This window comes from Mobula hypostoma, chromosome 2 (genome assembly GCF_963921235.1).
Source record: "Mobula hypostoma chromosome 2, sMobHyp1.1, whole genome shotgun sequence".
Classification (NCBI taxonomy): Eukaryota; Metazoa; Chordata; class Chondrichthyes; order Myliobatiformes; family Myliobatidae; genus Mobula; species Mobula hypostoma.
Window position 1 is genome coordinate 172,773,653 of NC_086098.1, and position 15,851 is coordinate 172,789,503.

General features: G+C 43.0%; 1 protein-coding gene across 3 annotated transcripts in view; it reads right to left on the reverse strand.

Annotated features, from left to right (window-relative positions):
* slc52a3 (solute carrier family 52 member 3) overlaps nucleotides 1-15,397 on the reverse strand; it is a 43,265-nt gene extending 27,868 nt beyond the window's left edge. The window contains exons 1-3 of one of the 3 annotated variants that reach the window (XM_063041083.1): nucleotides 14,810-14,943; nucleotides 5,656-5,967; nucleotides 2,370-3,520 (exon numbers count right to left, since the gene is read on the reverse strand). In XM_063041083.1, coding sequence (XP_062897153.1) covers nucleotides 2,370-3,439 — 1,070 coding nt within the window. In that variant the 5' untranslated portion in view covers nucleotides 3,440-3,520; nucleotides 5,656-5,967; nucleotides 14,810-14,943. Of the gene's footprint in view, nucleotides 1-2,369; nucleotides 3,521-5,655; nucleotides 5,968-14,809; nucleotides 14,944-15,375 lie in introns of those variants that run through there. The other 2 variants (XM_063041084.1, XM_063041082.1) reach the window with 2 other exon arrangements.
* Between the last annotated feature and the right edge of the window lie 454 nt (nucleotides 15,398-15,851).

Genomic DNA, 15,851 nt, shown 5'->3' on the forward strand with positions numbered 1-15,851 from the left:
CCAATCCTAACCGTCCTTGTCCTAATGCTATGGTAACTCCTGCCCGATGGTAGAGGATTGGGAAGGATGGGAGTGATCTGTGAAAATGCTGAAGGCCCTGAGGATGCAGTGTTCCTGACAAATATTTATTTATTTATTGAGATACAGCATGAATTAGACCTTTCCAGCCCTTCGAGCTGCACTGCCCACTGACCCCTGATTTAACCCTGGCCTAATCACAGGACAATTTACAATGACCAATTAACCTACAAACCAGTACAAACCGGGATGTCTATGGACTGTGGAAGGAAACTGGAGCACCCAGAGGAAACTCACACAGTCACAGGGAGCAGTAGGAATTGAATCCAAGTCTCTGGTACTGTAAAGCGTTGAGCTAACCACCATGCTACTGTGCTGCCCCGAAGGGTGGAAGAGAGTCTCTGACGATCCTCACAATCCTTTGTAGGGACTGTCCTTACCCTTGCTCTTGTCCTTAATAATAAAATTGTCAATCATACTTGCAGGCAGGTATTTACTGATCATAACACATCTTTCTAAGAGTGAAGAAATAGCAGGTCAGCAGATCTCTTTTTCAATAACAGGTCTATTATTAAGCTTTCTGCAAAACAGAACATTTTATTCTGATTAAAATGCATATTTGCTTGCAGGCAAATTCCACTGCGTTCCATTTCTGCCTTTCCTGGCAGATTATTGTTTGAAAATTACAGGCTCAGTAGATGCATTAAGACACAGGAGCAGAATTAGCCCATTCAGCACATCGAGTCTACTCCACCATTCAATCATGGCTGATTTATTATCCCTCTCGTCCCCAATTCCCTGTCTTCTCCCCATAACTTTTCATGTCCTTACTAATCAAGAACTTAGCAACCTTCACTTTAACTATACCCAATAACTTGGTCTCCACAGCCGCCTGTGGTGATGAATTCCACAGATTCATTTCCCTCTGGCTAAAGAAATTCCTTCACATCTCTGTTCTAAAGGGACATCCTTATATTCTCAATCTACTCTGATCGTAGGCTCCTCTGATATAGAAAACATCCTCTCCACTTCCACTCTATCTAGGCTTTTCAATATTCACTGGGTTTCAAAGAATCACCTCCTCGTTCTTTTAAACACCAGTGAGTACAAGCCCAGAGCCATCAAACAGTCCTCATACATTAACCCTTTCATTCCTGGGATCATACTCATGAACCTCTTCGGGACTCTTTTCAATACCAGCACATCTCTTCTCAGAGAAGAGACCCAAATCTTCTTACAATACTCGAAGTGTGGTCTGACCAGTGCCTTATAGAGCTTTAGTATTATACCCTTGCTTTTATATTCTCGTGCTCTTGAAATGAAGGCTAAATCTCAGCCACTATAGAGGCACTTCAAGTAATTAAAATTAATCTGTAATGTTTAGAAACTCATAGACAGTACACCTAAAATAGCACACTGGACAACAAAGATTTTACTTCCTGAGTACCTTTAGGTGTATCTTATGAATTTTAGGCTACTGGTCATGAAAATCACCATGAAATTTCCCTATCATGCACCATTTTTTTTAATAAACTTATGTTTTTTTTAGATTATGAGGACACTCAGTCCTCGTTTATTGTCATTTAGAAATGCGTGCATTAAAAAATGATACAATGTTCCTCCAGAACATTGTTCAATTCATAATTCAAGTCAATTAAAATGTTGCCTACAATGTAAGCTGGAAAGTTTCCTATCTTGTCCAGGCATGCTTGGGCATCCTGACCCAGGTTCAGTTCCCGCTGCTGCCTGTAAGGAGGTTGTATGTTCTCCCCCTGACTGATTGGGTTTCCTCCCACACTCCAAAGACCTCCCAATTGGTAGGTTAATTGGTCGTTGTAAATTGTCCTGTGATTAGGCTCGGGTTAGGTTGGGGGTTGCAGTGCAGGGTGACTCGAAGGTACTGGAAGTACCTATACCGCACTTCACCTCTAGAAAAGAAAGCTGCAGAGGATGTAGGCTCGGCCAGCTCCATCACAGGCACTATCTTCCCCACCAGCAAGGACAACTTCAAAATGCAGTGCCTCAAGAAGGTGGCATCCATCATTAAAGACCTTCATGATCTGGGCCATGCCCTCTTCTCGTTACTACCATCAACCAGGAGGAACAGGAGCCTAAAGACGGTGCTAGGAACAGATATTTCCCCTCTGCCATCAGATTTCTGAGTGATATTGAACCCAAAATCACTACTTCACTCTTCAACTTTTGCACTGTATTTATTTACAGTGTTTTTAAAAGTATTGCACTGTAGTGCCACCAGAAAACAACATCTTTCGTGACATAGGTCAGTAATAATAAAGCCAATTCTGATTCTATCATTTCAGTAAAACCCATGGATCGCCATTGTGACTTACCTGTTGGGCAGGAATAAAGCAATTATACAAGCGCCAGGGTTAGCAAAGGAACTCAAGACAGCAGAAAGATGGTAGGCAGTGTTTCCATAAGGCAAACATGAATAACTCTGCACTGGTGGTAGGAAGCCATTAGTCAGTGAATTCACCCAGACCATCAGAAGGTAAAGGAAGAGGAACTGATGCTTGGAATACCCCGCCAGCACTCTGATTGTCAGATTCTGTGCATCAGCTGCAAGCACAGAATTGGCCGTCTGCTTCTGCAGGTTGTTCATACCAGGGTTTTGGACGTCTGCTGGTCTCTTGGAGATGTATTTGCTCAGTTCTGATTCAGTGATGGAGACACAAACTACTTGATTGGAGACTCCTTCTTCGCTGGGATTCTTGTTTGGTAAGCAGGCGACTCGAGTGAGGAGAGCAAAAGCCACCAAGCAGAAGACCATCATGACCGTGAGGAAAACCAGGAAGGCTTCAATGGAGAACTTGGCAGGCAAGTAGCGGGCTTCAATCTGGTGGAGACTTGCCCCATCAGTGAGGTTCGCCATGGTCACATTGGCTGGTGTCGAGACATTCACACACATGATCATCCCTGCACCTTGGCCGATGGCCACTAGACCCGGGAGGAAGCCGCTCAGCCCTTCTCCGATGAAGTAGCTGGTGGTGTACTTGGTCTGGAGCCTCATCATGAATGGGAGGAATGTCACAGAAGAGGTGCAGTCCACCAATGATAAGAAAAATGTCAGGATCAGAAACGCTGTGCTGTGCAACCTGCCTGCCAGGAGTGTGGTTTCTTTCCAAAAGAACACCAGCAACAAGCTAGCCATTATCCCAATGCTGATGATGACATAGATGGTGATAATCTCCTTCATCTTCCCTGGTGCAAACTTGTGCATGAGAGTGACTGACAGAGGCCCCACATTGGCCAGCTGGATGATGACAGTGATGTACGAGGGGAGGTCCCAGCCCTCGGGAAGTACATTCACGATGAGCGGCAGCTCCACCCAGAGCCCGTTGATGGCGATCCACGCACCCGTGCCGAATATACAAGACAGGAGGTGCACACCGAGCGCCATGGTGCAGCCCCGGACTGGTCAGTAAAGGGGACGGCGAGCGCTTGCCTTCGAAGGTGGGCCACTGAAAGTCGCACACGTTTCCTGAAAGCATCAAAGGAAAACAGTTAGCATACAGGGCCTGCTTGGTGCTGCATGAACCAAAGTTTGACAGTTTTAAGGTGAACAGCTGTATCGGGGTGTGGCCGCTGTCACATACAGACAGCTACTTGGAGCCACAGGTGAGAGCTGAGTGTCTGGTGGGGACCAAAGCTTGGCGAGCTGCCCCAGAAGGGACACGAGCCCCTTCACCAGAGGTGCTACCCGTCCCTGGACACCCCATACATCCTACACTACTACACTTAGCAAATAAATAATTACTGCTGCAATGTATGGATCTATTTCATTTAGAGCAATCATTCCCCCCCCACAACCCACTTAGCACTACATACTGATCTGTTGTCTGTGCATGCAGTTTTGTCTATGCATGCACATTGTTTTCTCTCTCTCACTGCAATGTGAGTACACCAGTTAAAGCCATCTCCCACGTGCATGCTTTTATTTAATTGATATGTATTTGTGCACAGACACAACAAATGGGTAATGAGTATGAACCTAAATGTCAGAAAATATCAGGAACTGCACCAAAAGTTACGGAACAAAACAACAAGAGTTAAGCAACACGAGGAGGCCGTCGCAGACACAAACAAACATGTGAATAGAGTGTATAGAGTGAAAGACATGCTGGATTTGAAGTGAAAATAACATGGCATTAGTTTCAGTTGAGAAAGTTGACAAATAATATGGTGCTAATGAAGGCTGGGAGTCATATATTGAGAGGGTTGAGCTGTATTGTAATGCAAACAACGTGGAGGAACAAAAGAAGGTCTCTACACTTCTTAGCTTAATGGACCCAAGAACGTACAGTCTCTTATGCAACCTAGCAAAGCCAGCGAGCAAGACGTTCAATGAAATTGTTACAATTTTACAAAATTACTTGAGTGCTGGTAATAGCTGAGAGATTTAGATTTTATAAAAGGAACCAGTCAAAAGATGAAAGCATTTCTGAATACTTTGCAGAACTGCGCAAACTTTCCCAGTACTGTGACTTTAGAGATGGACTTTCTGATGCATTAAGGGACAGGTCTATATGTGGCATGCATAGTCAAAGCATTCAAAGGAGGCTACTATCCAAAAGAGACCTAACCTTAGAATGGACATTGACCATTGCAATATTGTTAGAAACTGCAGCAAAGGATGTAGCAGATCTACAGAAAAGAAGGTCAGAATGTGAAATGCACAAAATGTCCCTGAATTATGCAAAAAGTCAAAGATGTTATTGATGTGGCAAATCCTCCCATGATGCAAATGACTGTTAGTTCAAAGAAAAGGTCTGCAGAAAGTGTCACAGACAAGGTCACATAGAGAGAATGTGCAACTGAATGAAAAGTCTCAAACACAAAACTAAGCAATTGCATAAAGTTACTGAACGGAAAACAGATTCAGACAATGTAGAGTTTGACAAAGGTCAACTGTCATGCCTAGAACTGCATAGTATAACTGACGCAGATCACAAAATAATTTGGATCACAGTATATGTATCCGATGTAAAACTGCAAATGGAGCTGGATACGGTGTCAGCTTTGTCCATAATTCAGAGGCTGACTACAACAGACTGTTTTCTAAGATACCATTAGAGAAGACCTCTGAGATGCTAAAGACCTACACAGGTGAAAAAGTATCTCCCAAAGGTAAACTAAAGGTGAATATGATGTATGGAGGCCAAACACAGCAGCTAGAGCTTTATGTATTAAAAAGTGGAGCCAGCACTTTTCTGATGTGAATGGTTCAGAAAAATCCAACTAGTCTGGCATTCAATCAAACCCCTCAGTGTGGCATCAACAAGCAACGGGAGCCCAAACGGTAGCACTAACCAGAGACTGTCACAGCTGCTTAATGCTAATGAGAAAGTGTTTGAGAAGGGAATAGATAGACACACTGAAGACTTGGCTAAAAGCTGTTCGGGATGCCAAAAAGTTCAAATGCACCCCCACAGGCAGTGTTAAACCCATGGGAGTGGCCATTGTGGCAAAGGGTACATATTGACTTTGCTGGGCCATTCATATTCCAGATTGTTGTGTATGCTCACTCAAAGTGGCCGGAGGTTATACCAATGAAGTCAACCACCTCAGCAAAGACTGTCTCCACTCTGAGGACTATGTTCACCAGAAACAGCTTACCTGAACAAATTGTGATTGACAACGGACACAATACACGTCTGAAGAGTTCCGACTGTTCAGGAAGGAAAATGGCATCAGATATTTCAAGTCAGCTCCTCACCACCCAGCAATGAATGGATTAGCTGAAAGGTCTATCCAAATCTTCAAGAAGTCCATTGAAGTGATGGAGAAGGAGGAGATTTCTCTACAGCACAAGGTGGCCAACTTCCTTTTTGTGTATCACAACTCTGTTCATGCAACAACAAATCAAATACAGCAATGCTGTTCATGAACAGGAATCTGAGATCTTGCATAGATGTCCTGAAATCCTTTCTGCGGAGGGAAGTGCAGAATAAACAGTTCAGCCAGTTGCCAAGAGAAGACAAGAGAACACCTGGTAGGACAGCTACAAGACCTGGATCACTGATGTACTCAGTGGATGTTGGAGATCAGATATGGAGACATCCTGTGGAGCAGATACTGGATACTGAACCAAAGAACACATTCGAGTCGACTGCATCCAACAAGATTGACACATTCCAGTCACCGGACTGATCTCTCTGTGATGATTGTGTCACTGACAGCAACGTGACATGGGAAGCCGAAAATATTGTCCTAGACAAGACACCGACCAACCCAATGCCACTCCACAGGCCAGAGGTGTTATCCTGCAAGGTAAAGAGCGCCACCCAGTAGACTGATTCTTTAGAACAGTGAAGTTAGTTATGGATTGATATTGGGAAAGCATGTTTAAAAGGGAATATGGGTTTAATAAAGGGAAATTGAATGTTTTGTACCTATACAGTTTTATGTTGCATTAATCTAAAGAAGGAGGAATAACGTTTGGATCTATTTCTTTTACAGCAATGTCCCCTCCCCCACCCCCGCAGCACTAGATATTGATCTGTTGTCTGCACATACACTGTTGTCTACGTAAGTGCATTGTCTTGCTCTCTCTCTCATTACAGTGTGAATTCTGTCATTACATCAGGCTCTGGGACAGCTTCTTCCACCAGGCCATCAGACTGATGAACTCATGCTGATTTGAGTGTACTCTATATTACATTGACTGTTCTATCTACCATAAATCACTATGATTACACATTGCACATTTAGATGGAGACGTAATGTAAAGATTTTTACTCCTCATGTATGTGAAGAATGTAAGAAATAAAGTCAATTCAATACACCCAGCACCCATGTGCGTGCTTTTATTTAATTGTATGTAGTTGTGCACAGACACAACAATTAGTTCATTATTATTATTGTCTCATGTACTGGTGAAAAACTTGTCACACAGACAATTCATATGGATCAAATCATTACACAGTGCGTTGAGGAAGAACACGGCAAAAGTAATCAGAATCAAATCTGGTTTATTTTCACTGACATATGTCATGAAATTTGATGATTTTGTGACAGCTGTACAGTTCAACACAAAGTAAATGACTCTGTTACAATAAAAATAGATAAGTAGTGCAATAGAAGAATAGTGAGGTAGCGTTCATAGGTTCATTGACGGTTAAGAAATCTGATGGCAGAGGGGAAGAGACTGTTCCTAAAATATTGAGTGTGGGTCCTCAGGCTGCTGTACCTTCTCCCTGATGGTAATAATGAGAAGAATCAGAATCAGGTTTGGAAGGAATAATGGAAGAGCAGATTATTATTTAAATGGTGAAAGATTGCAGCATGCTGTTGTGCAGAGGGACTTGGGAGTGCTTGTGCATGAATTGCAAAAAGTTGGCTTGCAGGTACAACAGGTTATTAAGAAGGCAAATGGAATGTTGGCCTTTATTGCTGGAGGGATTGAATTCAAGAGCAGGGAGGTCATGCTGCAACTATACAGGGTACTGGTGAGGCCGCACCTGGAGTACTGTGTGCAGTTCTGGTCTCCATACTTGAGGAAGGATATACTGGCTTTGAAGGCAGTGCAGAGGAGGTTCACCAGGTTGATTCCAGAGATGAAGGAGTTAACCTGAGGAGAGATTGAGTCGCCTGGGACTATACTCTGGAATTCAGAAGAATGAGAGGGGATCTTATAGAAACATACAAAATTTTGACAGGGATAGATAAGATAGAAGTAGGAAAGTTGTTTCCATTGGTAGGTGAGATGAGAACTAGGGGACATTGCCTCAAGATTCAGGGGAGAAGATTTAGGACGGAGATGAGGAGAAACTGTTTTACCCAGAGAGTGGTGAACCTGTGGAATTCTCTGCCCAGGGAAGCAGTTGAGGCTTCTTCACTAAATATATTTAAGATACAGTTAGATAGATTTTTACATAGTAGGGTTATGGGGAAAAGGCAGGAAGATGGAGCTGAGTTTACAGAGAGATCAGCCGTGATCTTATTGAATGGCGGGGCAGGCTCGATGGGCCGGATGGCCTACTCCTGCTCCTATTTCTTACGTTCTTACGTTCTTATTATCACTGGCATGTGACATGAAATTTGTTACTTAGCAGCAGCAGTTCAATGCAACAGATAATCTAGCAGAGAAATAATAATAAATAAAATAAAAATAATAATAATAATCAATAAACAAGTGAATCAATTATGTATATTGAATAGATTTTAAAAAGTGCAAAAACAGAAATACTGTATATGAAAAAAAAGTGAGGTGATGTCCAAAGATTCAAAGTCCATTTAGGAAACGGATGGCAAAGGGGAAGAAGCTGTTCCTGAATCGCTGAGTGAGTGCTTTCAGGCTTCTATACCTCCTACCTGATGGTAACAGTGAGAAAAGGGCATGCCCTGGGTGCTGGAGGTCCTTAACAATGGACGCTGCCTTTCTCAGACACTGCTCCCTAAAGATGGAGCTGACTAGATTTACAACCTTCTGCAGCTTCTTTTGGTCCTGTGTAGTAGCCCCTCCATAAAAGACAGTGATGCAGCCTGTCAGAATGCTCTCCACGGTACAACAATAGAAATTTTTGAGTGTATTCGTTGACATGCCAAATCTCTTCAAACTCCTAATAAAGTATAGCTGCTGTCTTGCCTTCTTTATAACTACATCAATATGTTGGGACCAGGTTAGAACCTCAGAGATCTTGACACCCAGGAACTTGAAACTGCTCACTCTCTCCACTTCTGATCCCTCTATGAGGATTGGTATGTGTTCCTTCGTTTTACCCTTCCTGAAGTCCACAATCAGCTCTTTCGTCTTACTGACGTTGAGTGCCAGATTGTTGCTGCAGCACCACTCCACTAGCTGGTATATCTCACTCCTGTACGCCCTCTCATCACCACCTGAGATTCTAAGAACAATGGTTGTATTGTCAGTAAATTTATAGATGGTATTTGAGCTATGCCCAGCCACACAGTCACGTGTATATAGAGAGTAGAGCAGTGGGCTAAGCACACACCCTGAAGGTTCGCCAGTATTGATTGTCAGCATGGAGAATATGTTATCATCTATCCTCACAGATTGTGGTCTTCTGGTTAGGCAGTGGAGGATCCAATTGCAGAAGAAGGTATAGAGCCCCAGGTTCTTCAACTTCTCAATCAGGATTGTGGGAATGATGATATTAAATGCTGAGCTATAGTCGATGAACAGCATCCTGACGTAGGTGTTTGTGTTGTCCAGGTGGTCTGAATCCGTGTGGAGAGCCATTGAGATTGCGTCTGCCATTGACTTAATGCGGTGATAGGCAAATTGCAATGGATCCAAGTCCTTACTGAGGCAGGAGTTCAGTCTAGTCATAACCAACCTCTCAAAGCATTTCATCACTGTAGATGTGAGTGCTACCGGGCGATAGTCATTAAGGCAGCCTATTTTATTCTTCTTAGGCACTGGTATAATTGTTGCCTTTTTGAAGCAAGTGGGAACTTCTGCCTGTAGCAGTGAGAGGTTGAAAATGTCCTTGAATACTCCCGCCAGTTGGTTGGCACAGGTTTTCAGAGCTTTCGCAGCATCTCTAGGAAGAGGTACAGTCGACGTTTCAGGCCGAGACCCTTCGTCAGGACTAACTTAAGGAAGAGCTAGTAAGAGATTTGAAGATTAGTAAGATCCCTTACTAGCTCTTCCTTCAGTTAGTCCTGACGAAGGGTCTCGGCCTAAAACGTCGACTGTACCTCTTCCTAGAGATGCTGCCTGGCCTGCTGCGTTCACCAACAACTTTGATGTGTGTTGCTTGAATTTCCAGCATCTGCAGAATTCCTCGTGTTTGCGTTTTCAGAGCTTTACCAGGTACTCCAGCGGGACCTTCCACCTTGCCAGGGTTTGCCCTCTTTAAAAACAGTCTGACCTCGGCCTCTGAGATGGAGATCACGGGGTCATCAGGTGCAGCAGGGATCTTCACAGCTGTAGTTGTGTAATCCCTTAGAAAGCATGCATAGAAGGCGTTGAGTTCATCTGGTAGTGAATCATTGCTGCCATTCATACTATTGGGTTTCGCTTTGTAGGAAGTAATGTCTTGCAGACCCTGCCAGAGTTGCTGTGCATCTGATATTGCCTCCAACCTCATTCGAAATGGTCACTTTGCCCTTGAAGTAGCCGTCCACAAATCATACCTGGTTTTCTGGTATGGGCCTGGGTTGCCAGACTTGAATGCCACAGATCTAGCCTTCAGCAGATGATGTACCTCCTGGTTAATCCATGGCTTTTGGTTTGGGAATGTACCGTAAGTCTTTGTAGGCACACACTCATTCACACAGGTTTTAATGAAGTCGGTAACAACTGCAGCATACACATCCAGGTTCGAAGACAAATCCCTGAATACAGTCCAGTCCACCGATTCAAAGCAGTCCTGTAGGCACTCCCCTGCTTCCCTTGTCCGTACCTTCTTGGTCCTCACTGCTGGTGCTGCAGTCTTCAGTCTCTGCCTATACTCAGGGAGTAGTAGTACAGCCAGGTGATCAGACTTCCCAAAGTGAGGACATGTTCTGGGTGATAAAGGTCCTTAATTATGATCAAATAATAACAATGCAAAGTAAAATGTAACAGAACAAAGAACACTACCACAAAGTACCAGCCCTTTGGCCCATGATGATGTACTGACCTCTTAACCTACAATCTACCCCTTCCCTCCTACATAGCCCTCCATTTTTCTTTCACCCTTGTGTCTAAGAGTCTCTTAAATATTCCTAATGTATCTGCCACTACCATCACCCCTAGCAGGGTGTTCCACACACCCGCAACTCTCTCAGACATGCCCCAATTTCCTGTATTAGCCATTTCTGCCCTGGGAATAAATCTCTGCCTGCTCAATCTATCTTTGCCTTTTATTATCTTGTAATCAGAATCAGAATCAGGTTTAGTATCACTGGCATATGTCATGAATATTTTTTAGTTTACATTGCAATACATAATACATTGCTGAGGGAGGGAGGAGAAGATGACAGCACGCGCAGCCCTTCCGGATGAATTTCGATTATATGTAACTAGGGGGCCGTGCTCAATCTGGATTTGATGGAGACAGCCGTGAGAAGCACGGAGGAACACCTGGAGTAACTTCTGAAATGCCCGCTTCGCTGCCATTGCTACTGCACGATGGAGAATCTCTGGAGTCCCAAATCCTCGGCTTTGCCTATTGCCTGTTGCCGGGGCCGGGGTCGGAACGCTCGGTAGAGATGGTGCTCGGTGTCGGAGAGGTGGTCGGAGGCTCGGAGTTTTCGGACGGACTTGGAGTCGGACTGTGGTCGGATGCTTCCAGTATGCTGCATCGGCAAGTTGGCGGTGCTGGAGGTTTACCGTCTGCGTGAGATGATGGGACTTTCGAGAGACTTTGAGACTATCACCGTGCTATGGTCTGTTCTTATCAAATTACGGTATTGTTTGCACTGTTGTAACTATGTGTTATAGTTAAGTGGTTTTTGTTAGTTTTTAAGTTGGTTTGTCATGTGTTTCCCTGATATCATTCTGGAAAAACATGGCATCATTTCTTAATGCATGCATTACTAAATGACAATAAAAGGGGATTGTGTGTCGTCATAATCTAATCATAAAAACTCTAAATTACAATAAGAGGTATGTCCTCATCAGGGAATTAGAGGTGGAGAAGGTTAGCAACTTTAAATTTCCCTGTGTTATCATTTCAAGACAGTACCTTTACTTTCTTAGAACTTTGCGAAGATTCAGCAAGTCATCTAAAACTTTGACAAACTTCCACTGATGTGCAGTGCAGAGTATACTGACTGATTGCATCATGGCCTGGTATGGAAACATCAAAGCCTTATGGAAAAGCCTAGAAAAAGTAGTGTATACAGGCCAATTCATCACGGACAAAGCCTCCCCATCACTGAGCACCTCTACATGGAGTGTTACCACAGGAAAGCAGCCCCATCATCAGGGATCCCCATCACCCAGGCCATGCTCTCTTCTCACTGCTGCCATCAGGACTCACACCACCAGGTTCAGAAATAGCTATCACTCCTCAACCATCAGGCTCTTGAACCAGAGGACAAGTTTGGAGAAAATTAGAAGTCAAACCTTTGAACCTTTATTTGATTTTGAGAAAAGATGGGGCTCATTTGCTCGTTATTATCATTTGAGTTAATTGATATAATTTTTCCACGATCTAATTGTAACTTTTTTTTAGTATATTTTCTTTTCTTGCTGGCGGTTTGATGTTTATTTTTAGAAGATTTTTCGTATGACGCATGGCTCCGGGGTTGTACACCTAATGGGTACCTTTTCCCTCACTTTTCTGCTTAGTAGGTTTTTTTTGTTATCACAAATTTTTTTTTCACTCTTTAAGATAATGGTTTTTTTGAAGCATTGTAAGTGTTGTTACTTCAATGTACTCGTGTTATTTTTCCTGTATATACAACAAAAAGATTTGAAAAGAAAGAAAGAACCAGAGAGGATAACTTCACTCAACTTTACTTGCCCCATCGCTGAACTGTTCCCACAACCAATAGACTCATTTTCAAAATCTCATGTTCTCAAATTTTATTGCTTATATATTTATTTATTTATTACTATTTATTTTGCTTTCTAGCTTTTTCTATTTGCAGTCTGTTGTCTTTTGCACACTTGTTGTTGGAGTCTTTCATTGATTCTATTATGGTTATTGAGTATGCCTGAAAGAATACGAATCTGGAGAAGGCTGGAGAAACTCAGCAGGCCAAGCTGCATCTATGGAAAGGAATAAAGAGTCGACATTTCAGGCCAAGACATCTCAGTCCTGATGAAGGTTCTTTACCCGAAACGTCGACTCTTTATTCCTCTCCCTGATGCAGCCTGACCTGCTGAGTTCCTTCAGCATTTTGTGTGTGTTATGTCAGCATTATAAAAAGTGGCTTAGAGTGTCTACAGTGCATTGCCGTGATGGGGGTAATTTGAATGGTGGATCAGAATACTGTCTGGAGGAAGAAACTTTTAAGATGGGGTGAAGCTTTTGTTTTAATAGCCCTACAACGCCTTTCAAAAGGGAGATTTAGGAAAAGGCAGTTTGCTGAGTGAGTAGTGCCTACATTGGGTTTTTGTGTCCATTTCTTTATCCTGGACATATACAAGTCCTGCAGTGATGGAACACTGCAGCCAATGGCCTTTTCTGCTGATCTGACAGTTCGCTGTAGCTTTCAGATATTTTGTGAGGATGCTGCACCAAACCAGACAGTAATGGCTGATGTGAGGAAGCTCTCTGTGATGGCTGTGTAGAGTTGTACCAGAATGTTCTGGGGAGGATGGAATTCTGCATTCAATTCCATGCTTTTTAAAACTGTGGTAAACTTTTTATGTAAGTAAGAACTTGCTTTAACAAGTGTGTCACACACAAAATGTTGGAAGAACTCAGCAGGTCAGGCAGCATCTATGGAGAGCAATAAAAAGTCAATGTTTCAGGCTGAAAGTCCACTATACACTGCAAAAGGAGGAGGGTTGGGCATGGGGCTAGCAACCCCATCCCACAAGCCCAGAGCTACAGAAACTGCAAACATCTCAACCCTGATACACCAAAAAGATGGGCTCCACCTGGAGACAACATGAAAGACTGGCCCAGAACAGAGGACTCTGGCAAACTGCTGTTGGTGGCCTGTGTGCTCCAGCAGGGTTGAAGGCCTTAAGAAGTAGTAGATTTAGGTTGAGACCTTTCATCAGGACAGCAGGGCCTGATGAAGTCTCTCAGCCTGAAAAGTTGACCTGCTGAGTTCCTCCAGCATTTTGTGTGTGTTACTCTGGATTTGTAGCATCTGCAAAACCTCTTGTGTTTACCAAATATGCTGGTGGAGTGAGCAGACAGAGCTGGTGCTACATTGTACTTTCAGTTACTTAGGAAGCAATGCAGTCACACAAGACCCGGATCCCTTCATTTTAATTGCAAGATAAACTCTCCAGCACCGGCCACATATCCGTCAGCTCCTTCATTCCCCCAGCCTCCCTTTATTTATTTCTTTAGATTATTAGGACACTCAGTCCTTATTTATTGTCATTTAGAAATGCATGCATTAAAAAGTGTTCCTCCAGAAAGATATCGCAGAAACACAGGACAAACTAAGACTAAAACTGACAAAACACATTTCATTCCTCTGTCAACTCATTTATTCATTCATTCATTCATTGCGGTGTCCTATGACTTGGGCGATAATAGTCTTTCTGTGACCATGATTGCTCTTGGCAAATTTTTCTACACAAGTGGTTTGCCATTGCCTTCTTCTGGGCAGTGTCTTTACAAGATGGGTGACCCCAGCCATTATCAATACTCTTCAGAGATTGTCTGCCCGGCGTCAGTGGTCACATAACCAGGACTTGTGATCTGCACCGGCTGCTCATACGACCAGCCACCACCAGCTCCCATGACCCTGATCGGGGAGGTGGGGGATTGCTAAACAGGTGCTACACCTTGCCCAAAGATGAGCTGGGCGCCAGGCAATCAGTTACACATCATTTGGTAGAGATCCCGCCACTTACCTCCTTCAACATTCTCTTCTAAACCTACTACCTGTCCTGAAATCTGAGGCGTCCCAGTTTCATACTATGCATTTTACTGTCTTTCATTCACTATGTAAGTGCGAGATTTTTTTTTGCATTACTGAAAGTCTCTGACACACACATTCCAAGTTCCGACGGCAACGTGTTTGAAGAATGTCAAACCTAATGAAATTTAGCATTACTTTCCCGCTTCGTCCACGGTTACGAACCGGCATAAACCGGTACTCTGAACAATGGCCACTAACAGGAAAATCAAACACCGAAACAGGCTCAGATTTCCGCCGTAGACAAGTTATCAGAGTTTCCTACCTGCAGAAAGAAGTCAGCACTAAAATTCCTGCGCCCGTAGCTCAGAGTAAATTGTGATCGAGCTTTCAGCCTATTCTGTTCCCGTACTCAAGGGCATATCTCCAAAGTTCAGCCCCAAACACTGCCTTGTACAATAACATTCTCCACCTCCCCCCCCCACAGAATGTTGTACTTTGGTCTTCCTCCTACAGCCGTCCCACTTTGATCTGAGTAAGGTGTGTTTTATGAGCAGAACTGTCTTTGTCTTCATCTCACATTTGCACACACTATAAATCAAACTTTTATCTAAAACAATGGTGAATGAATTGCTTGTGAAGTGTGAATGAATCCCAGGGTACATATGGTGACATATATGTACTTTAACAATGACTTCACTTCGAACTTTGGTTGAACAGCAAAAACACCCGAGGCTACAACGTACAAACCCCCACCCCCCGACAATGCAGTTCCGATTTCATAGTTCAAACATCAGACTTCTGCTAAGAAATTGGAATCCATCTAACCATCTGATATTTTAAATGACATAGGTAGTTTAGGATTTAGTGCTTTAAACGTTTTTGAATTACCAGATAATTGAGATTCAGTAACTTTTAACACTTGTCGGTATTCTGTAGACTTCTCCCAGTTTACTGTTGATCAGTGGCCCCCTCTACTGCTCAAAGAGAGGATGTGCAATTATTTAGGCTGTAGTAGAACGCATTATTACAATATAAAATTATTTAATTTCACTATTTATTTATAAAACAAATAATATTATTCAACTTAAATAATTATTAAAAATAAAAATTGTATATTTTACTAAACATAAAAACTAAATAATAAATACAGCAAACAATTGCGGGCTGCCCCCTGCACATCCTCTATGTTGGCCATTGATGCAAAATAACACATTTCATTGTGCACGTGACAAATAATCTTTACATCATTATAATAAAACACTGATAATTCAGATGATTTAGGATATTGGTGGGTCTGGGATTGGCAGATTATCCGGGCTACTCGATGGGATGGATGGGAGGGCTATGGTACAGGTGCAAGTGAT